The sequence below is a fragment of the Neoarius graeffei genome, chromosome 23, assembly GCF_027579695.1.
Source record: "Neoarius graeffei isolate fNeoGra1 chromosome 23, fNeoGra1.pri, whole genome shotgun sequence".
Classification (NCBI taxonomy): Eukaryota; Metazoa; Chordata; class Actinopteri; order Siluriformes; family Ariidae; genus Neoarius; species Neoarius graeffei.
The window spans coordinates 16,105,343-16,128,969 of record NC_083591.1 but is presented as its reverse complement, the minus strand read 5'-3'; the positions used below and the strand labels follow the sequence as shown (position 1 = coordinate 16,128,969).

The 23,627-nt window shown below is 40.5% G+C and overlaps 1 protein-coding gene across 2 annotated transcripts in view; it reads left to right on the top strand.

The window, feature by feature from the left end:
• The window catches only part of ift80 (intraflagellar transport 80 homolog (Chlamydomonas)), a 200,710-nt gene that overhangs the window by 156,499 nt on the left and 20,584 nt on the right, over positions 1-23,627 (top strand). For both annotated transcript variants that reach the window (XM_060905275.1, XM_060905274.1), the window contains 4 exons: positions 8,928-9,091; positions 12,413-12,477; positions 16,055-16,190; positions 20,714-20,861. In XM_060905275.1, coding sequence (XP_060761258.1) covers positions 8,928-9,091; positions 12,413-12,477; positions 16,055-16,190; positions 20,714-20,861 — 513 coding nt within the window. The remainder of the gene's footprint in view (positions 1-8,927; positions 9,092-12,412; positions 12,478-16,054; positions 16,191-20,713; positions 20,862-23,627) is intronic.

Sequence of the window (23,627 nt, the reverse complement as noted above, 5' to 3'; positions counted from 1 at the left end):
ACAGGAAAATAATCAACCACAGGATTGGTTGTGCTTTTTTATTAGGTGATAGTTATAAATACTTTTAATATCATGGGACATCTGCAAAAAAAAAAAAAAGTTGGGACTGTATGTTGAAATTAAAACTGAAAACAATGACTTGTAAATAATCTTTGACTTGTATTGCACTCAAAACAATACAACAGCACATTATTTGATGTTTTACCTCATGATTTGTATTGGGGTTTTTTTTAAATAAATGCTTATTTCAATTTCAATTCTTGAAACACATTTCAAAAAAGTTAGGACAGTAAAGCATTTACCACTTTATAATGTTACCGTTCCTTCTCACAACAATTAAAAGGGACTGAAGACACCAAGTGATGAAGCGTTTCAGGTGTTATTTTGTCCCATTCTTCCTGCAAACAGGGTCTTTAGGTGTGCAACAGTATGGGGTCGTCATTGTCATATTTTTCACTTCAAAGTTCACCACACATTCTCTACTGGGGACAGGCACCGTCTTCTTCCACAGCCATGCCTTTGTAATGTGTGCAGAATGTGGTTTTGCATTGTCTTGTTGAAATATCTCTGGAAAAGATGCTCTCTTGAAGGCAGAGTATGTTGCTATAAAACCTTAGTGTACTTTTCTGCATTAATGCTCCATCACAGAAGTGTAAGTTACCTTTGCCAAGGGCACTAACACAATCCCATACCATGACAGACTCTCCCTGGCTTTGGGATTTGTTCCTGGTAACAGTCTGGATGGTACTTTTCGGCTTTGATCCAGAGCACGCAGCGTCCATTCCTTACAAATAAAGACCTGATTCATCCAACCACAATACACATTTCCACTATGTGATGGTCCATCCCAGACACCTCCAAGCCCAGAGAAGTCGACGGTGCTTCTGGAGCTCCTCGGCCCATCTTTGCTTCTCAAAGCCTAGGCCTTTCCTGGATACTGATTTTGTACCAAATCATGATTACAATCACCTGTTTCAAATCACATCATTAATTAATTATTTTACCTCATTACTAGCCTTAAATTGCTCTATCCCAACTTTCTTTGGAATGCGTTGCAGGCCGAGCCCAGCCCAAATGAGCAACATGGGACCACTCTCCTGTGGATCCACCACCCGCAGGAGGTGCCATAAGGGTCCGTTGCACCGTGGATCGGGTAGCAGCCAAAGGTGGAGGCTCTGGCGTACTGATTCCCGGCTGACAAAACTGGCTTTTGGGACATGGAATGTCACTTCTCTGGTGGGAAAGGAGCCTGAGCTTGTGCGTGAGGTTGTGCGGTACCGACTAGATATAGTTGGGCTCACCTCAATGTATAACTTGGGCTCTGGAACCAATTTTCTGGAGAGGGGTTGGACTCTCTTCTATGCTGGAGTTGCCAAGGGTGAGCAGTGCTGGGCAGGGGTGGGGCTATTGGTAGCCCCCCCAGTTTGGTGCACTAATATCAGAGTTCTCCCCAGTGAATGAGAGGGTCATTTCCCTGCACCTTCGGGTCGGGGAACGGTCTCTGTCATTTGCACTTATGCACCAAATGGTAGTTCAGAGTACCTGGACTCCTTGGAGTCCTTGAGTGGGGTGCTAGACAGTGCACCACGAGGGGACTCCATTGTTTTACTGGGAGACTTCAACGCTCACGTGGGCAATGTCGTTGAGACCTGGAGGGGTGTGATTAGGAGGAATGGCCTGCCCAATCTTAACCCCAGCTGTCTTCTTTTGTTGGATTTCTGTCCCATGCACGGTTTGGCCATAACGAACAGCATGTTCGAGCATAAGGGTGTCCATAACTGCACGTGGCACAAGGACACCCTAAGCCGTAGATCGATGATTGACTGTAGTCGTTTCATCTGATCTACGACCATATGTCTTGGACACTCTGGTGAAGAGAGGAGCAGAGCATGATCACTACCTGGTGGTGAGCTGGATCAGACGGTGGAGGAGGAGGCTGGACAGACCTGGTAGGCCCAAATGTGTAGTGAGGGTATACTGGGAATGTCTGGCAGAGGCTCCCCTTTGTCGGATCTTCAACTGCCACATCCGGCAGAGCTTCAACTGCATACCGGGGGAGGATGGGGACATTGAATCTGAGTGGACCATGTTCCACACCTCCATTGCTGAGACGGCCATGCAGAGCTGTGGCTGCAAGGTTGTTGGTCCCTGTCATGGCAGTAGTCCCTGAACCTGGTGGTGGACACCTGTGGTGAGGGGAGCCATCAAACTGAAGAAGGAGTCCTATCGGGCTTGGTTAGCCTGTGGGTCTCTAGAGGCAGCTGACAAATACAGATGGGCCAAACGGAATGCGGTTCTGGCGGTCACTGAAGCAAAAACTCGGGTGTGGGAGGAGTTCAGTGAGGCCATGGAAAGTGACTTTCGGTCAGCCTCGAAGAGATTCTTGCAAATCATCCGGCGGCTCAGGAAGGGGAAGCAGTGCTCTGTCCCTACTGTTTACAGTGAGGATGGAGTGCTGTTGACCTCAACTGGGGACATCATCCAGCAGTGGAAGGAATACTTTGAGGAGCTCCTCAATTCCACCTTCATGTTGTCTGAGGAGGATGCAGAGTCTGAGGGTGCTTGGGAGGACTCGTCTATCACAGGGGCTGAGGTTGCCGAGGTGGTTAAAAAGCTCCTCGGTGGCTTGGCTCTGGGGGTGGATGAGAGTCATCCTCAGTTCCTGAAGGCACGGGATGTTGTTGGGCTGTCTTGGCTGACACGCCTCTTCAACATTGCGTGTAGGTCGGGGACAGTGCCTCTGGATTGGCAGACTGGGGTGGTGGGCCCCCTTTTTTAAAAAGGGGGACTGGAGAGTGTGTTCCAACTATAGGGGGATCACACTTTTCAGCCTCCCCAGGAAAGCCAATGCTGGGGTGCTGGAGAGGAGAATCCGGTCGATAGTTGAACCTCAGATTCAGGAGGAACAATGCGGTTTTCGTCCTAGTTGTGGAACACTGGACCAGCTCTTTATGCTTGCAAGGATACTGGAGAGTGCATGGGAGTTTGCCCAACCAGTCTATATGTGTTTTGTGGATCTGGAGAAGGCTTACGACCGTGTCCCTCATGGTGCCCTGTGGGGGGTGCTTCGGGAGTATGGGGTTCAGGGCCCACTACTGTGGGCCATTCGGACCCTGTATGACTGAAGCAGGAGTTTGGTTTGCATTGCCGGCAGTAAGTCAGACTCGTTCCCAGTGCATGTGGGACTCCGCCAGAGCTGCCCTTTGTCACTGGTTCTGTTCATAACTTTTATGGACAGAATTTCTAGGCACAGCCAAGGAGTGGAGGGTGTCTGGTTTGGTGGCATCAGGATCACGTCTCTGCTTTTTGTGGATGATGTGGTCCTGTTGGCTTCATCCATCTGTAACTTACAGCATGCGCTGGGGTGGTTTGCAGCTGAGTGCGAAGCGGCTAGGATGAGGATCAGCATCTCCAAGTCCGTGGCCATGGCGCTCAGCCAGAAACAGGTGGAGTGCCTCCTCTGGGTCAGGGGGGAGTTGCTACCTAAAGTGGAGGAGTTTAAGTATCTCGGGGTTTTGTACATGAGTGAGGGTAAGGGGGAGCTGGAATTGGACAGATGGATCAGGGCAGTGTCAGCAGTGATGCGGATGCTAAACCAATCTGTTGTGGTAAAGAGAGAGCTGAGCCAAAAGGCAAAGCTCTCAATTTACTGGTCCATCTACGTTCCCACTCTCACCTATGGTCACGAGCTGTGGGTAGTGACCGAAAGAATGAGATTGCATTGTAGCAGTTACTGATGTGGGTGGAGCACAGAAGCACGGCAGGCGAGAGTTGATGTTTGGTTAAATTGGTCTACTAAGCCATCCGTTTGTGGGTGATAGACACTGGTGCGGATAGACTTAATCCCTAATAACTCATACAGTTCGCGCAGTGTGTATGACATAAATGAAGTACCTTGGTCTGTCAGGATTTCTTTCGGAATCCTGACCCGGGAGATAAAGTGGAAGAGCGCTTCCGCAATACTGCGTGCTAAGATATTGCGGAGAGGCACTGCTTCCGGATATCACGTTGCATAGTCCACCAGAACTAAAATAAAGCGATATCCCCATGCTGACCGATCTAATGGCCCGATGAGATCCATCCCAATTCGCTTAAACGGGGTCTTGATTAGAGGAAGAGGCCTTTACTCTATGCATTTGGCCCCGGAATAGAATACGGTCAGACACTAAGGGATAATTGTGAACATCCCCATGCACACAACATTTTCACCGCTTGTGCTCTCCCCAATGCCTCACCTTGCACCAGGCATTGGTGAATTGAGGTCTGATTACAACCGGAATCCACCAAAGCGTGATATGTATCCCCTTGAACACTTACCAGTATGCGATACGTTCCGGCCCGATCAGGGGCGGTTTCTGGCGCATCGGGGATATAAATTACAGCTCCCACCTCCCTTGCAGAGCTCCGACTCTGGAGATGCTCCAATTCCCCACCGCGCCAGCACACCGGCCCAGGCTTTCCCTCTGCACTGGTGTTATGGGTGTCACTCACCTGAGGAAGAGACAACAACACAGACACGGAAGAGGGAGATGGGAGGACACCACGGGTGCGATGGGCCGGCTGGGGAGGAGCCGGCCACTGCCTCCGCGGCAGGGGCATGGGGTGGGGAGGGGGACAAGAGACGGAGGGGGAGAAGAGAGAGAGAGAAGAGAAACGAGGGGAGGCGCCTTGTCTGCCTGCCATTGGAGCCGCCTCCAGATGGTCCTCCGCCAGCTCAATGGCTCGTTCCAGCGATTCCGGGCAAAGACACTGGACCCATTCCGCCGTTCCTTCCGTAAGTCGAGAGATAAACTGTTCCAGGAAAGGAACAGTTTATCCAGGAAAGGTCCACTAAACAAACAATTGGGTGTCAGGAAAATTCTTTTTATGACCTACACTTGAAAAATCTGAAAGGCAGTATAGCTTTAACAAATGGAATGAAGTTGACCAGACAAAACATGAAATATCTTGGGTTTGTACTCTCTGCAATGTAATACAAGTCAAAGTACATTTAGAAATCACTTCTTTCTTTTTTTGTATTTGCATTTTCCATACTATCCCAATTTTTTCTGATTTGGGGTTGTAATTTCTGTTTACTTCACTTACATTATAGCAGCTATAACCAGTTGTTCCCTCATCAGTTTCCTGTTTTTCTCTCTCAAAGTTTATAAGACCAAAAAAGCAGCTTGAATTACTCAGAAAAAAGAGCTACTAAGACAAAATAATCAGTGACTAAATCAAAATACAAGTTACATCAAAATAATGAGATCTTTAAATAACACGTTACCAAGTCAAAATAAGATATCTTGAAATAATGATGAAGTTAAAATGAGTATGTCAGAATAATGAGTTATCTTGGGGGAAAAAAGTGAATAAGTCAATATAATTAATTTGTAAGGCAAAATAATAGTAATTAGCAGTTATTCCAAGAAATTGAGTCATACATGAGCTGAGTCACGTAGCACCGAGTTGGCTATAAGCCATGTACGACAAGATTGAGTGGAATAACTGTTTTATTCTGTCCACATTCACTGGATTTTGAGAAACAGAGCATTTTTATTTTTTGCAAATTCGATCAATAAAAACTTTATATAAAATGTCCGACAAAATCATTTCCACTTAGAATGTAAACAAACTGGCAAAATGGCAGGAGCAATTTGTGAAAAATGTGATAATTTTTGAAAAATAAAAAAAGATATGTTCTTGCCATCAAATACCTTTATCCCTTTTTTTTGTATTTTTGGGGTTTTGTTTTCGAGTAGAGTTTTTATTTCGTTCTCGGTTGGTTCAGCAACACATTCTGCCATTTTGTTTTTCTTTACTCACGGTACATGAACTGATAACATAGTAGTGGCGTAGCCAATCAGAGCGCACAATTGCTCATATCTAGTGAATGTAGATAGAATAATAATGATTATATATTTTCTTTGTTAAGTAACAACATGTTTTAATCCTTTTATTATTCAACTCAGTTTATGGTTAGCATCCGTATCAGAGTTATAGAAACAATAACATATTAGAATCAGTTATAGAAATAATAAGGCATTAGAACCAGTGCTACTGTCAGAGCTGCTGTTAGAGAAAATTAATCAACACCTTCTGACCAATCAGAATCATGAATTTAACAGTGCTGTGGTATAAATTGCAAAGAATTTACAGTATCGGTCAGCTAAATATTTTAACAAATCAGTTAAATATTTCAATAATATTGGCTGGCGTTTATCAGATATATTCCATTCAACTAGCATGATATTGAACAAATCAAAGATGAGTAGCTGAATGGAATATATCTGATATACCACGAAAAAAAAGCCAGTCATTATTATTATTATTATTATTATTATTATTATAATACATTCCTTTCGGGTGTTTGATGCATCTTTCTCTTTCAAAATTCTCTCAAAATCTTCCGTATTTAACAAAGCAAACCTGGCAGCCATGTTTGTTTACAAATTGTCACAGTCGCTTGCTAGCACGGAAGTTTTACGTCTCCAATGTGTGACATCATGTTGTCTTGAAAACCATGCAATATCATAAACCATATTCAACGCTCATTCTCCATTAGGTAGAGTGACCTAATACACATAGGATAAGTGATATGCTAACAATATTGCATGCTATCAAACCAAATGAATGAAACCTGCTAGAAGGACACTTTTTCCATCGAAAAAGTGTCCTGTATGTATAATAATACGAAATAAAGTATAAACTCGTCTTATACAGAGGTGCTTGAAAGTTTGTGAACCCTTTAGAATTTTCTATATTTCTGCATAAATATGACCTAAAACATCATCAGATTTTCACACAAGTCCTAAAAGTAGATAAAAAGAACCCAGTTAAACAAATGAGACAAAAATATTACACTTGGTCATTTATTTATTGAGGAAAATTATCCAATATTACATATCTGTGACTGGCAAAAGTATGTGAACCTCTAGGATGAGCAGTTAATTTGAAGGTGAAATTAGAGTCAGGTGTTTTCAATCAATGGGATGACAATCAGGTGTGAGTGGGCACCCTGTTTTATTTAAAGAACAGGGATCTATCAAAGTCTGAGCTTCACAACATGTTTGTGGAAGTGTATCATGGCACAAAAAAGCATTGTTGATGCTCATCAGGCTGGAAAAGGTTACAAAACCATGTCTAAAGAGTTTGGACTCCATCAATACACAGTCAGACAGATTGTGTACAAATGGAGGAAATTCAAGACCATTGTTACCCTCCCCAGGAGTGGTCAACCAACAAAGATCACTCCAAAAGCAAGGCGTGTAATCGTCAGCGAGGTCACAAAGGACCCCAGGGTAACTTCTAAGCAACTGAAGGCCTCTCTCACATTGGCTAATGTTAATGTTCATGAGTCCACCATCAGGAGAACACTGAACAACAATGGTGTGCATGGCAGTGTTGCAAGGAGAAAGCCACTGCTCTCCAAAAAGAACATTGGTGCTGGTCTGCAGTTTGCTACAAATCACGTGGACAAGCCAGAAGGCTATTGGAAAAATGTTTTGTGGACGGATGAGACTAAAATAGAACTTTTTGGTTGAAATGAGAAGCGTTATGTTTGGAGAAAGGAAAACACTGCATTCCAGCATAAGAACCTTATCCCATCTGTGAAACATGGTGGTGGTAGTATCATGGTTTGGGCCTGTTTTGCTGCATCTGGGTCAGGACAGCTTGCCATCATTGATGGAACAATGAATTCTGAATTATACCAGCGAATTCTAAAGGAAAATGTCAGGACATCTGTCCATGAACTGAATCTCAAGAGAAGGTGAGTCATGCAGCAAGACAATGACCCTAAGCACACAAGTCGTTCTACCAAAGAATGGTTAAAGAAGAATAAAGTTAATGTTTTGGAATGGCCAAGTCAAAGTCCTGACCTTAATCCAATCGAAATGTTGTGGAAGGACCTGAAGCGAGCAGTTCATGTGAGGAAACCCACCAACATCCCAGAGTTGAAGCTGTTCTGTACGGAGGAATGGGCTAAAATTCCTCCAAGCCGGTGTGCAGGACTGATCAACAGTTACCGGAAATGTTTAGTTGCAATTATTGCTGCACAAGGGGGTCACACCAGATACTGAAAGCAAAGGTTCACATACTTTTGCCACTCACAGATATGTAATACTGGATCCTTTTCCTAAATAAATAAATGACCAAGTATAATATTTTTGTCTCATTTGTTTAACTGGGTTCTCTTTATCTACTTTTAGGACTTGTGTGAAAATCTGATGATGTTTTAGATCATATTTATGCAGAAATATAGAAAATTCTAAAGGGTTCACAAACTTTCAAGTACCACTGTATACTTTAACACTACAATAAAAAAAGTACAATATAAAACTGGTCAAACTGACACCATGTAGCCAATATACGCTGTACAAAATACTGGACAAAAATGTCATCGTGTTGATGTATCAGTTTGCTCCTCCCCCTACTCCACATGCCCCTTTTTTGCCCCTATCCTCTGTATCCCTCTGTATCCAGGGCTCCTCTATCACACACCTGCCAAAGCAGTGTGCAGTGTTAGCCAACAGCGAAGCACACTTGAACCAAGACCTGCTCATGTGGAAAAGCGATCTCCATTAGTCACTGGCTATAATGGTTACACTTCTCCAAGGTTATTGTTCATCAGCTCAGTGAAATGAAGCTCTTGGATCACTGCGGGCTTTTCTTCCCTCTCTTATGAAACCTCATTTGGCGGGGACGCAATCGCTGCTTTGGGTTCATTGTTCTCATCCATTTGGAGAAAAAGCACTGCAACAGTCATGAAGTTTTTCAAGCAATGGTACAAATTATAGGCTCGCTTCCCCTGTTGTTTGTTTGTTTAGCAAGTTGTTTTCTGAAAGGTTCAATTATGGCTGTGCTATATAGCGAACTCGTCCATCTTTTTCTCATCCTACTCTTGTTTTTTCTGTATTTTTTTTACGCCTTGTCTCTACGCCATGTAGGCATTTCCTATTGGTTGATGGAGGAGGCATCTACGTGTACTCGTATGAAGGACGTCTGGTCTCCGCTCCCAAGTTTCCAGGCATGAGGGCAGATATTCTGAACGCGCAGACGGTCTCACTGAGCAACGATACCATCGCTGTACGAGACAAGACCGATGAAAAAGGTGTGATTTACTTGACATTTTGAATTACGTTTAATTTCACAATCTTAGTAATGCCTTGTTACAAAAACAATATATCACAACTTATGATCATATATTATGCATCACGCATCATTGTTGGTCGAAAATCCTGCTTAAAAATCAAGAGACTAGAACCACAAGATCTTAAGGAGATCCAGTATCTTATTGCATTCCAAAGCAAATATGAATGTTGAGCTAGTTTTAAATAAACGATCAAAACTTCACATCACCATCAAATCCACATTTGTTTTGTCACTTCTGTAAAGTTTCGCACAGCGCTTCTTACACCCGTCTGAGTCCAGGCACTCGAGTTATTGTGAAACTCAGACGGACACGGCGGTATGACAGCTACACTCGGGTTGAGTTTGCGTTGGCCTCCTTTTTGAAAAACCTTCAGGACGTAGTCATTCACTCGTTTTTAGCTAACCTCAAAAACAATTAAGCTTTTGGTCAGATGAGAATTTACAAAACAATGACTAAGCCCTTTTTCCACTTGCGCTCAGATTTATTCATTTACAAGCGGAATCCTGGCCAAGTGCTACAAGTGCCACAAAACAGAGCTTTTACTAACTGACCAGAAACAAGTGCAAGATGTGTTTGGAAGAACAGAGAGTACTGCAACTAACACACGAACACAGAGAAAGGGAGAGGGAAAGTACTGATGTTCAGGAGTCATAATAATAATACTAATTTAATACTTATTTCATGCAAATTAACATTTGAATATGATCAAATGCATATTACATACATTAATAAATAGCTAAATTACAAAACATTCTCAAGTGTACAAAAAATATATAAAAATTCCTGTATAAAACATAAAATATCTAAAGCAAAACAAATTTATATTGCTTATTGTCTAAAATTTCATACAATTTCATTTCACCGATTTCATAAAATCAGTGAAATTTTGTTCCCTCTGAAAATTGGTCATTGTGATATATGTTTATTTCTGTAATATCTCAAATTAAAAAAAGAAAAAAAGAAAAAAAGAAACCAGGCCATTCTGTGGCTAGGAAGTTATTTAATATGAGGGGGTTCCTGAGCAAATAATGTGCATGAAATCGCTCACTTTGTGCAGTCAAGCAGACAGAGGAAGTCCGTGTGCGCATGCGCAGGTTTACCTTCTTCTTCTTCTTTTGGGTTTTACAGCAGCTGGCATCCACAGTGCTACATTACTGCCATCTACAGGTTTACCTTTGACCGTGCACTGACAGTTCCATCATTCATTCTGTCGCTAAACGAACAGTTGATCACACCGAGGTGCTCGCTGACTGCTGATATTTATTAGTTTGGTCCTGTGTTTCCTTTCCTTTGCAACATAACATCTTTTCTTCTTGCTTTCTGTTACTGTAGTCGGTCTTTCATGTTTCATTTGCACACTGACGTCCTCCATTTTTCTCTCCTGTTTCAAATTTGTATCCCACAATGACTTGTGTGAACAGGGAAAGCCCACCACGTGATGCATGACATAGTATCTTGAATTGGGTCATGGTGAAACAGGAAAAAATAGCAGAGAATTTAGGCCCACATGGCCTTAAATTCATTAATTGTTCTATTAAAAAAGAAAAAAACTAATAAAATTGGAAGTCTGTGATTTGAATTCAGTAGCTTTCGGTCCACTAAGCAAAAATAATTGGGTGTCAGGGAAAATTATTTTTATGACCTACACTTGAAAAATCTGGAAGTCAGTGTAGCTTTAAGAAAACGTTTCTATAAAAGAAAATCAGAATATGATGAAAATATCTCATAATATAATAATAATCCATTAATATGATCAGTTCTAGTATATAAAAGCCCTACAAACATGAGTCACAAATCCACCTATGAATGATACAGCTTAAGATGATTTAAAAAATAGTTAAAAATAGTTATATATATATATATATATATATATTACAGTGTGTGTGTGTGTGTGTGTGTGTATATATATATGTATGAATATATATATATATATATATATATATATATATATATATATATATATAACATAGTAATATTAATACAAGTTAAAAATAATAATAATGTTATTATTAAAAAGTAACTAAGATGGTCATAAAAGCCACAATAATAAAATTGTGGCTTTGTATGTGCAACAATAATAATAATAATAATAATTATTATTATTATTATTATTATTATTATTATAATAATATTGATGCTCTAGTTAATTAAATATGTGGTATATGTAAATTGTGTGACAATTTTGGAAGCAATATTTTTAAATATATTTTAATATTAATATAAGTTAAACCTTGTGCATTATAAACACATAATAATAATAATAATAATTATTATTATTATATAAACACACTGTTTATATATATTATATGTTAATATGACAAAGAAAATTATTATAAAAGAAATGTATAATAATAACAATATTATCAATCTGCAATAAATATACTATTCAATAATATTCATAATGATAAATTGATAAAATAAATGTATAATAATAATATTGATGCTCTAGTTAATTAAATATGTGGTATACGTAGATTGTGTGAGAATTTTGGAAGCAATATTTTTAAATATATTTTTATTATTAATATAAGTTAAACCTTGTGCATTATAAACGCATAATAATAATAATAATAATAATAATAATGCTATAATCAAGTAAACATGTGGTATAGGTTATGTGACAATTTTGGAAGCAACATTTTTTTCAAAAGTACTTTACACACTCAGTAGGAAGGGTACTTTATTGCTGAGATGGTACACTTATCTTGGAACGTGGATGTAATGTAACTTAAAAAAAAGATTTAGGGTATGTAATTGGACCGTAATTACTTGTAAGAGTAAAGCTTTAATGGTGCACTCCATTCTACTAAATTTACATTTTAATGCTCTTTTGTTCAGGGAACAGTAATATTGTTTATTATCTTACAGAATAGGACTTGTTTAAGAGTTCATTAGTGTTACAACAGTTTGGGAACCACTGGTGTACATGAACACATACAGTGACGAACATAACAACACTGGAGATCTGTTCCTGAATCATTCACGACGTACTGTTTTCAGAAGAAATGATGAGGAATATTTCTTGTAATGTGACATTTTTCTCAGTGAAACAGGCTCGATAATAGCTGGCAATGGGGCGAGTGTCAGAGAAACAGGATGTGACATCCTATTTCAATATTATTTCCCCTGTCTATGGCTGAAGACAAAAGTCATTGAAGTTCGATGAAAGATTGTGTAATGTAATCTTCAAGTGAGTGATAGTGAGAGATTGCACAGAGTTTCTCCAGGAAGATGAGAACTGTAGCTCATGCTCTGCTTCTGCTCTCTGTTGTTTTTCAGTCGTGTATTTGTTTGACGCTCAAACAGGAAAGCCCATTGGTGATGGCAAGCCTTTAACCCACAAGGTAAATTACGCTTTTATTTTACCCAGCACAGACAGAATGTACATTCACACCTATGCACTACTGACAGAACTGACGTGTTTATTCAGCATCACTTATCTCCACATTAGGGAACAGAACATGGACACATTGTTACCCAGATATAAATATGGGGTTTTGTTGTTGGGGTTTTTTGGGGGGGGGTTTTTCCTTGTTTTTATATTTTGGGAATGAATAAGAATTGTTCGAAAATATCACAAACAAATACAGACAAAAATAATAGCTGTGTGAGCAGGATTTTAAAAATAAATAGTAACAGTATTATCATGGCGGCACGGTGGTGTAGTGGTTAGCGCTGTCGCCTCACAGCAAGAAGGTCCTGGGTTCGAGCCCCGGGGCTGGCGAGGGTCTTTCTGTGCGGAGTTTGCATGTTCTCCCCGTGTCCGCGTGGGTTTCCTCCGGGTGCTCCGGCTTCCCCCACAGTCCAAAGACATGCAGGTTAGGTTAACTGGTGACTCTAAATTGACCGTAGGTGTGAATGTGAGTGTGAATGGTTGTCTGTGTCTATGTGTCAGCCCTGTGATGACCTGGCGACTTGTCCAGGGTGTACCCCGCCTTTCGCCCGTAGTCAGCTGGGACAGGCTCCAGCTTGCCTGCGACCCTGTAGAAGGGTAAAGCGGCTAGAGATAATGAGATGAGATGAGTATTATCATTTTTTCCTTTAATTTTTTTCCACTAGTTTCTGCAGCATAGTGCTAGGATTCATATTTAACGTAAAACAACAACAAAGCGATGACTTTAAATCTTATAAATTGTCATGAAGGCTTATTCTGTGTTTGACTTCTTTAAGAAGTGGGAATTCTAAAGTCAGAATGGTGTCATTTTTGACCTATGAAGCTACTTCAAGCTACGAAGTAGGAAAGAAACACGGACGCTTCTGTGTTCGTCTCTTGTTAGCAACAGTGTAGCCAGATAGCATTAGTAAAAACTAATGTATTTATCTCCTCAAAACAATGAAGTGTATAATCAATGTCATTCTATCCACATTCACTGGATATGAGCATTTGCATGCTCTGATTGGCTACTCTCCTACAAGGATACCAGCTCATATACCGTGAGTAGAGAAAAACAAAATGGCGGAGTGTGTTGCTGAACCAACCAAGGATGAAATAAAAACTCTATATGAAAACAAAACCCCAAAACATACAAAAAAAGCGCAACAAAATATGGAATGAAAGTATTTGATGGGAAGAACGTATCTTTTTAAAAATTTTTATTTTTCAAGAATTATTCTTATTATAGCATTTTTCACAAATTGCTACTGTCATTTTGCCGGTTTGTTTACATTCTAAGCGGAAATGATTTTGTCTGTTTTGTATAAAGTTTTTATTTATCAAATTTGCAAAAAATAAAAATGCTCTGTTTCTCAAAATCCAGTGACTGTGGTTAGAATAAAACAGTTATTCCACTCAATCTCATCATACATGGCTTATAGCTGACTCGGTTTACTCAATACGACTCGATTTCATGGAATAACTGTTATAGATTTAACAAGCTAATATACCGTACTGTAAAAAGGTCTTGCAAAAGGGACATGCAAAGAAAAGAAATGCTGTAGAGCAAAGATGCCTTCAAAAAAAATTTATAACGTGCAGAAAGCCATAATAAATGAAGCAAAGTAAATATTTGGTGTGAGACAACCCTTTGCTTTAAAAAAAAAAAAGTAGTCTGAGGTACAGTGAGTGCAGTTTGATAAGGAAATGAGCTGTAGGTTTTACTGAGCATCTTACACAACCAGCCCCAGTTCTTCTGGACACTTTGACTGTCACACTCGCTTCTTCATTTTGCACCAAAACCCAGTAGCCTTCATTATGTTTTCTTTTTTAATCTGAAAAGTTCTCTCTTGTGTAATATGCTGCTTAGATACAAACTTTTTTTTTCTGTAACATTTAATTTTGTGCTGGAAAAACGTGAACGAATGTTTGGAACGCTAAAATGTTTTTTGTACTGACTCAATAATGTAGAAGCGATAAAATGTAAATCTATAACAAAGTTTGTATGATAAAAAAATAGGCTGCCTAAGACTTTTGCACAGTACTGTATGTGTGTGTATGTTGATTAATCTAAAAAATGGAAGTGGAATGTGGAATTATGTGAGCTTTTCTCACACTTGAGTGTGTGTCCTCTGCGCCACCCAGAGGACAGTCGGTGCACACAAAGCCTAGGATGAGCTTAGAGAGGTCAGAGAGAGAGAGAGAGAGAGAGAGAGAGAGAGAGAGAAAGTGTGGGGGGTGGGGTTCTGGGACAAGAGTTGATGGGAGTCGCCAGGATCAGCAGTTACTGTTTGTCAGCATGTGTGTGTGTGCCAGCGCTCCTCAAGTGCAGCTTCAAAACCCAGGAGTGTTAAAGCTAGAGCCAGCTGGATTTGTCTTTCACACACACTCATCCAAACTCCCTATCCAAGCTCTCACACACACACACACACACACACACACACACACACACACACACACACACAAATATATATATTCATCTGGACATTACAAGGTCCCAGTGAGGTCTGTGAGTGTGTGCGATGTCTGCCTTTGCTGTGTGTGAGAGAGATAGGGGCCCAGGGAAGTGTGCTCTTCTCTCAACCCACTGACTTATTTACTGTTTAATGCTTCTTGCTGCCAGATCACTAATAACAGAATATTTCGAAGCAATGCCAGTGGACACACACACACACACACACACACACACACACACACACAGCCTTTCCTCACACAAACTCCAGCAGGTCACCGCGAGTAATCTCCAGTACAAGTGTGATGGATGTCCATTTTTCCACCTAATCTGCCTTTACTATTTTCCTGCTGGACTGAGCTCATTATTCTCCGTCTTATTCTTCACACAGCACCCTGTCCATGTTCTGCTCTCTCCATTAGCAAGTGATGTGAAACGAATTCCCCAATCTGGCTACCCGAGCACACAGGCGGCTGTCAGAAGCCATCCGAGGATGACAGAGCTTAACCCGACGGAGCCCTCTCGCTCTCCGCCTCGCTCTCTCCTCAGGAATGTCGCATTTGATATGCACTAAGCTCCATCCCTGAACGAATTTTTGGATTATGCACCGGGCAGTGCGTTTGCTCGGTGTGTAAAATCGCTCTGCGTGCATTTCTTGACAGCACAGCGTTGCACACTGCATGCATTTCACACCCTCTCACTCCATCGCCAGCGTATCGTACGCGCCACAGCTGCATGGGCACGTTTCACCACATGCCAAGGGGCGGTTCCAAATTGTATCATGCCTAAAGACGCAATAAATTCAACAACTGTCGCTGCTGAAATACGGGCGTGTTTCATCTTCATCTTGAAGCCATATTGTGAATGTTTAGGTTAAACACCTGTTCCTGTTATGATCCTAATGCTCAGTTTAATGTATGTTAAATCTTTATTATTTACAAGGACAAGTGCTGTCTTGACAACTGTCTGGCACTGTTGGAATATAGATAGAAAGTTCTCTCTCTCTTTCATTCTGTACCACTCTCTCTCTCCCTATCTCTCTCTCCCTATCTCTCTCTCTCTCTCTCTCTCTCCAAAACGTCTGTCTACGTCTCAGATGGAGGTGATGGAAATCGCTCTTGACCAGTGTGGAGCCTCCAATGACCGGAAGATCGCCTTGATTGACAAGAACAACGACCTTTATCTGACCTCTGTGCGCAGACTGGGCAGAGAGCAGAGCATTCACAAGATTGGTGAGAAGACAGAAAGATAATGATGTTAAGCACTTCTGTTAGCTACAAATTTTTTTTTTTGACTTGGATACATGACGTAAACCATTAAGGCTCGGTCCCACAATACCGATAACTATAACTACAGCTATAACAGTAACTATAAATAACTCGGTCCCCTGCAGTTTATGTGGTTGGTGCTCACACCAGACCGATAACGATACCTATAGCCCAGGCCTGGGTTTATCCGTATCGGTGAGATTGCTTCTAGAGCCATTTTTCCAGGCCTGGACCTGATCCGATAAAACATCTGACCAATCAGGTAATTGTTTACATGTGATGTTGTCTGAGCATGTGCTATTTTCCCCAGGCATCTTTGTACATCCTTGTCGCATCATGAAGTCACGGAATACTGATTCACGGGAAATAAAAAATATAATACAAAACACTGATGTTTTATACGGATATGTGATTTTTCCATGAAATATCAATAGTAAATTAATAAAGTGTATTAATGCAGGTAAGATATTTTAATTATGAACTTCAGCAGTCCAAACATTTAATTGTTTTAGACTTCTTAATTTTTTATCTGTGATGCATCATCCGTATGAAATCCATAACATACTGGAGCGTCCATGACCAATCCCTAAATTATTAGCATCCATGATGCATTCGTATTAAAATCCATAACCACTCCATATTTCGTATCTTTTTTTATTATATTTCCGTAATCCATCATCTGTGACCTATCTGTATTTTGTCAACCACTGGAATATGTATGCTGTACAGTATGACCTGGAATAATGTGCTACTACTTGGAAAAAACTTCCATGACTATTCCTAAGTAGCATGCATTTATTTCCCTGAGTGGCAGCACCAAGTGATTATAGTTGTGGTGTGACTGCTCCAGACCGGAACTAAATTTAGGCAGAGGTATAGTCATATAGAGTGTTCACATGGTACAAAGTTATACCGGTGTAGCCCCTGAAAGCTGCTTAAACCGGTGCAAATCTAACCCTGCTCGGGAGGTGGTTTAAGAAATTTACTCCGGCGTAAATGCTAGTTTGCGGGGCAGCACCGATATAAAATGGGACGTCTGAACGCTACAGGGGTAGACTCGCTACGCGTGAGGAGAGTTGATTACATACGGGCATTGCATAATTTGCATCCTGGTATTTTGCGCTTCCAAAATGGCGAATATCAACAACAACAGAACTGCGTGTCTTCCAGTGTTGCCAGATTGGGCGGTTTTAAGTGCATTTTGGCAGATTTGAACATATTTTGGGCTGGAAAACTTCAGCAGTATCTGGCAACACTGGTGTCTTCATCCACGTTGTTTTCCCGGCGCTTGGTGATGCCATGACAACCGGGAAAAGGAAGTACATTTTCACGCATGCGCATATTTCATTTCCGCATTATTACTATCGTATAGCACGGTCGCAAAAACTGCTGTGTGAACGCAAGTGGGGCTGCACCGGTGCTAACAAGCTTCTCTCTAGTAAGCAGGTTTGTGACGTGTGAACGCTCCACAAAATTTACACCGGTGTAAGATATATCGCAACAAAATACATCGGTGCAGCATCGATGCAAATATGTGCCGTGTGAACACCCCTCTAGTTGGAGTTATAGGTATAGTTATAGTTACAGTATCAGTGTTGTGGGACCGGGCCCTTAAACATAAAAAACTGTCAAGACGTTGTAATGAAGAAGAGACAAATATCTTTTCCATAGTAATGGTTCCTGTGACTGATATTTAACTTGAAGTTATATTTCTTACATTTCAACACCCACATAAATATCCAGTGTAGAAATTATTATTTTATTATTATTGTTATTATTATTATTTGGATTAAACACAGGGTTCATCCCTGTATAAATAGCTTCCAGTCAAGTCTCAGCCTGAGACCTTAGACTTCTAACACCTTCCTAAGGATCTGTGCCGATCTGAGGCGAGCAGACTTTTGCATTGTTCATTTCCTGTCTGGAATCCTGTCAGCTTGTTTGACATTGCGCCCAACGTCCCAGCCAACTACTGACACAACTTTCGTCTTTGAATTCCATAGCTTTCTAATCTCTCGAGCTAGAGCTTGGTACTTGTCACGCTTTTCTAATTCTTTCTGTATGACTTTACTGTCCCCAGGGACAGCAGTATCTACAGTGAGTGTCTCCCTAGTCTTCTTTTTCTGAATTACAATATCTGGTTTCCAGTGGTGAATTACTTGGTCAGTTTGAATAGTAAAATCCCACAGCAGTTTTACTTCCTCGTTTTCTTCCACACTTCTTGGGACATGCCCATACCATTTGGCATCCCAATAATAATAATAATAATAATAATAACTAGACAGGGACACTCTAACGAGTGCAAACCCCGCCTTTTCCCTATTAAAATACATTGGGCGAAAATTTCGAAGTTCTGCCATGACCTTGACCTTTGACCTCCAAAATTTAATGGTTTCCTTCCTGGGTGATTGGCAACACATGTACAAAATTTGGTCCAAATCGATCCATTGGTTCTTGAGATATCTTGCAGACACACAGACAGACAGACAGATACACACACACACAGACTGACGCAGGTGAAAATAATAACCCCTCCGACTACTGTCGGCGGGATTAATAATAATAATAATAATTGTATTAATCTCTTATAGGTACATTAATAATCTAAAATTTGGCTATACAATAAAGCTATATAGAAATACAAAATCATACAGAGACCTGAGCCCTAAGCAAGTCTAACGACAACACGAGAACGAAAATAAACGCCAGTACGCTAGCAGGGTTATGGAAATCAAGCAACGTACGTTCACGCCACTGGTATTCAGCACAACAGGTGGAATGGCAGAGGAATGTAAGAAGTACCACAACAGACTTGCCGAGCTACTAGCAGTTAAAAAGGGCGAGGACTACGCAAGTACAGTGTCATGGCTGAGAGCGAAAGTCTCCTTCGCAATCCTACGCTCGGCTCTACTCTGTCTGAGAGGATCAAGAACAATTAGAAGGACATAAGATATTAATAATGCAGACATTACACTAGAGAAAATGGCCGAGCGAATAACTTGAAGCTATTTATTTATTTATTTATTTTCTCTTTTTTACTTTTTAAGCTCAAATTAGTATAGGTTTTGATTTTTAAAAATATTTTATATTTACATATTCCATCCAAGATGGCGCCGCAGACAGCTGCCACGGGACTTTGCTCTCTCGTACTTCTGTACTATGAAAGCTAAGTCGAACCGGAGTCAAATTCCTCTTGTGTGTAACATACCTGGCAATAAAGTGCTTCTAATTCTGATTCTGATATTCAGATTTCTTTTTTATATTTCTAAAAACAATTTCATATTTCTATATAGCTTTATAAAAATAACAATTACCATAATAATAATAATAGTAGTAATAATAATCATAATAACCACAATAAGAATAATTATGATAACAATTACCATAATAATAATAATTACAAAATAATAATAACCACAATAAGAATAATTACAATAATAATAATAATGATGATGATGGTGATGGGCGGCACGGTGGTGTAGTGGTTAGCGCTGTTGCCTCACAGCAAGAAGGTCCTGGGTTCGAGCCAACGGCCGGTGAGGGCCTTTCTGTGTGGAGTTTGCATGTTCTCCCCGTGTCCGCGTGGGTTTCCTCCGGGTGCTCCGGTTTCCCCCACAGTCCAAAGACATACAGGTTAGGTTAACTGGTGACTCTAAATTGACCGTAGGTGTGAATGTGAGTGTGAATGGTTGTTTGTCTCTGTGTCAGCCCTGCGATAACCTGGCGACTTGTCCAGGGTGTACCCCGCCTTTCGCCCATAGTCAGGCGGGATAGGCTCCAGCTTGCTTGCGACCCTGTAGAACAGGATAAGCGGCTACAGATGATGGATGGATGGATGATGATGATGATGATGATAATTACCACAATAATAGTAATAATAATAATAATGAACATAACATAACATCAACAACAATAAGAATAATAAATTAAAATAAACATTTAATTACTATTTATTTATTTATTTAAAGATTTGAACCTCCAACACATAATCAGGCCAAATTCTAAATGGCTTCCTATTAATTATATATGCTCACTCTGAGGTGTAATATAATGGAACCTATCTGAACATTAACTGAAGCTTTTATGCATCACGCTGCTGCCACGTGATTGACCAACATCATTTCTTGAAATAATGAGTCAGAATAAAAACATAGCTCTTGAATATTTTTCACAACTTGTGGCTTTTATAGTTCACAATTCTTTTATATCTAAATCTTTTTTGTATGTTTGTGGAACCGTTGTTTATAACATGCAGCAAATACAGAGACAGGTCAGAATTCCTCAGTGCATGTTAGTGTTAATGCTTGTATAGGATTTTATATTGTATCTAGTAAAAACTTTCAGTTGTTATACACACCATGCTTCATGCACATTGCAATCATATTTCAACATCCATAATGCAGTGAAAGACCTTTATTATTAATGATCTGATCCCTCTCTCTGTCTCTCTCTCTCGCGCGCGCGCTCTCTCTTGAATTTTTTCGCAGGCTCGATGGTTCACACCATGGCCTGGAATGACTCGGCTAACATCCTGTGTGGAATCCAAGACAACCAGTTTACGGTGTGGTATTACCCCAGTGCAGTGTTTGTAGACAAGGACCTGCTACCCAACACACTCTTCACTAAGGATGCCAGGTGAGACACACTCACACTCGCACACCAGTGTAGGTTTTCACACTTGGTCTAATCCTGGGAGTAAATACAATTTGTGTGCTATTACCTAACACTACCGAACACTGAGACTCTCAAGCATGTAGTTGGATTAGCCAAGAAATGAAGAAAAAAAAAAAGTTTGTGATAGTTCTGAGCTGTTTTGGAGGCGGAGCTTTCTGAAAAGAATTTAATTATAGCGTCTTCTGGATAAACAGCTGCTGGAAGTAAGATGCTGGAATAATAATCAAATATACCATGTACTGAGAGGCTCTGGTTGAAATTATGGATTCTCTGAGGTGACTGGCATAGGAGTACTTTCTGAGGTGTGCAGCCCTGAAGAAAATAGTACTATACCAATCACCAAAGAGAATGCATAATTTCAACCGGAGCCTCTCAGTGCATGGTATATTTGATTGTTATTCTATCCACATTCATTGGATATGAGCAATCGCACACTCTGATTGGCTACTCTACTACTAGGATATCAGCTCATATACCGTGAGTAGGGAAAAACAAAATGGCGGAGCGTGTTGCTGAACCAACCAAGGACAAAATAAAAACTCGACTCGAAAACAAAACTCCCAAAAATACAAAAAAAAAGCAACACAATATGGAATAAAAGTATTTGATGGTAAGAATGTATCTTCTTTTTTTTTCAAGAATTATTCTTATTATAGCATTTTTCACAAATTGCTCCTGTCATTTCGCCGGTTTGTTTACATTCTAAGCGGAAATGATTTTGTCGAATGTTTTGTATAAAGTTTTTATTTATCGAATTTGCAAAAAATTAAAATAAAAATGCTCTGTTTTGTCAAAATCCACTGAATGTGAATAGAATAAAACAGTTATTCCACTCAATTTCATCATACATGGCCAACTCAGTGCTACGCGCCTCGTCGGCTATTAGCTCAAGTACGATTTGATTTTGTGGAATAACTGTTAAATATCCCTCATCCAAAAATTCCAAACTAAAAGTGTTAACTACAAAGAATTAGAAATAAACCTGAAAAAAAATATTAGAGGTCTAACTCTGCCTTGCTAGGCATGATCAGCACACGCTGAAGTGTTTAGAGTAAAAAACAATGAGCGCTGAGGCATGCCTTTATACTCATAACCTACAGTTGTGGTCAGACGTTTACATACAGTGACATGAATGTCATCTTGGATATGAATGTCATGGCAATATTTGGGCTTTCAGTAATTTCTTTGAACTGTTCTTTTTCTGTGGCTGAATGTACAGCATACATCTTTAATTAAAAAAAACACTAGAATTTGGTGCACAAGTTTTCATTTTCTTTGGGTTTTCTGAAATCAACACCGGGTCAAAATTATACGTACAGGGTCAAAAATATACATACAGCACACCTAATATTCGGGTAAAATGTCTCTTCGCAAGATTCACCTTGACCAAACATTTTTGTTTACCATGAACAAGCTTCTGGCAGAATTCTGGTTGAATATTTCACGACTCTTCATGGTAGAGTTCAATTAAATTTTTTTTTTTTTCTTGGCATGGACTCAACGTATAAGCACGGTCCATATATTTTCAATAGGGTTGAAGTCAGGACTTGTTTTAAACTTAATGTTAGCCTGCTTTATCCTCCACAACCAGCTCTGATGCATGTTTGGGTTCACTGTCCTGTTGTAAGTCCCAAGTCGTGTTCAAGTTTCTGATGGTTTATGCTGAAGAATTCTGAGGTAGTCCTCCTCCTTCATTATTCTGTCCACTTTGTGCAATGAACCAGTTCCACTGGCAGCAAAACAGCCCCAGAGCATGATGACCCTACCACCACCACCAGCTGGTACAGTGTCCCTCTGTACATGGTGGTCACTGTGGCCAAACAACTCAATCTTTCTCTCATCTGACCATACAGCTATCCTACAGAAGGCTTTTTCTTTGTACGTGTGGTCAGCTTCAAACTTTAGTTAAGCTTGAAGGTGTCAATTTTGGAGCAGGGGATTATTTCTTGGATAGCAGCCTCTTAGTCCATGGTGATCTGAACTGTAAACTGTGATCCATGAGCTTCCAGGGCTTCCAGCTTCCATGGTGGTTCCCAGGTTGTTCCTGACCATCCAAACCAATTTCCTTTCAGCTGAGGGTGACAGTTTGGATTTTCTTGAAGCAAAGTGGCTTGGTAAAATGACTACTACTTGTCCTTCCCACGCCATGTGGTGCAAAGGGCAGCGCCGAGCTCCATTTCCGTAGCCCTTGGCCTCTCGCCTATTACATAGCTAGGGTTACAGTGGGGGGCTAGTCCTCTGGTAACCACAAGAGTTTGACTCTCCACTCGCATCTGTATTGCAGCGTGCCTTGCCAGACGGCAGTAGGTATCATTTTTATGATGGTCTTTGGTATGACCCGACCATGAGTAGAACTCCCGATCTCCTGATCGAGAGGCGGACATGCTAACCACTAGGCCAACTTGCGGTACCAAAGTGAGTACACCTCACAATAACTTGCATACAATTGTTTGAACTGATCTTGGAATTTGCAGTTGTTTAGAAATGGCTCCAAGAGACGTTCCGGAGTTGTGTATATCTGCGATCCTCTTTCTCAGATCTGCACTGAGCTCCTTGGACTTTCACATTGTATTGTGTGTTAGTCAATCCAATGAGTGCTGTAAAAAAAAAAACTTTTTATGAAGGCACTGAGAAGCTACCAGCTGTAGTCAATCATGATCACTAACAGGAAGTTAAGAGACCTTGGCCTTGGCAAGATAAGAGACATTTTGGAAGTTTCAGCACCTC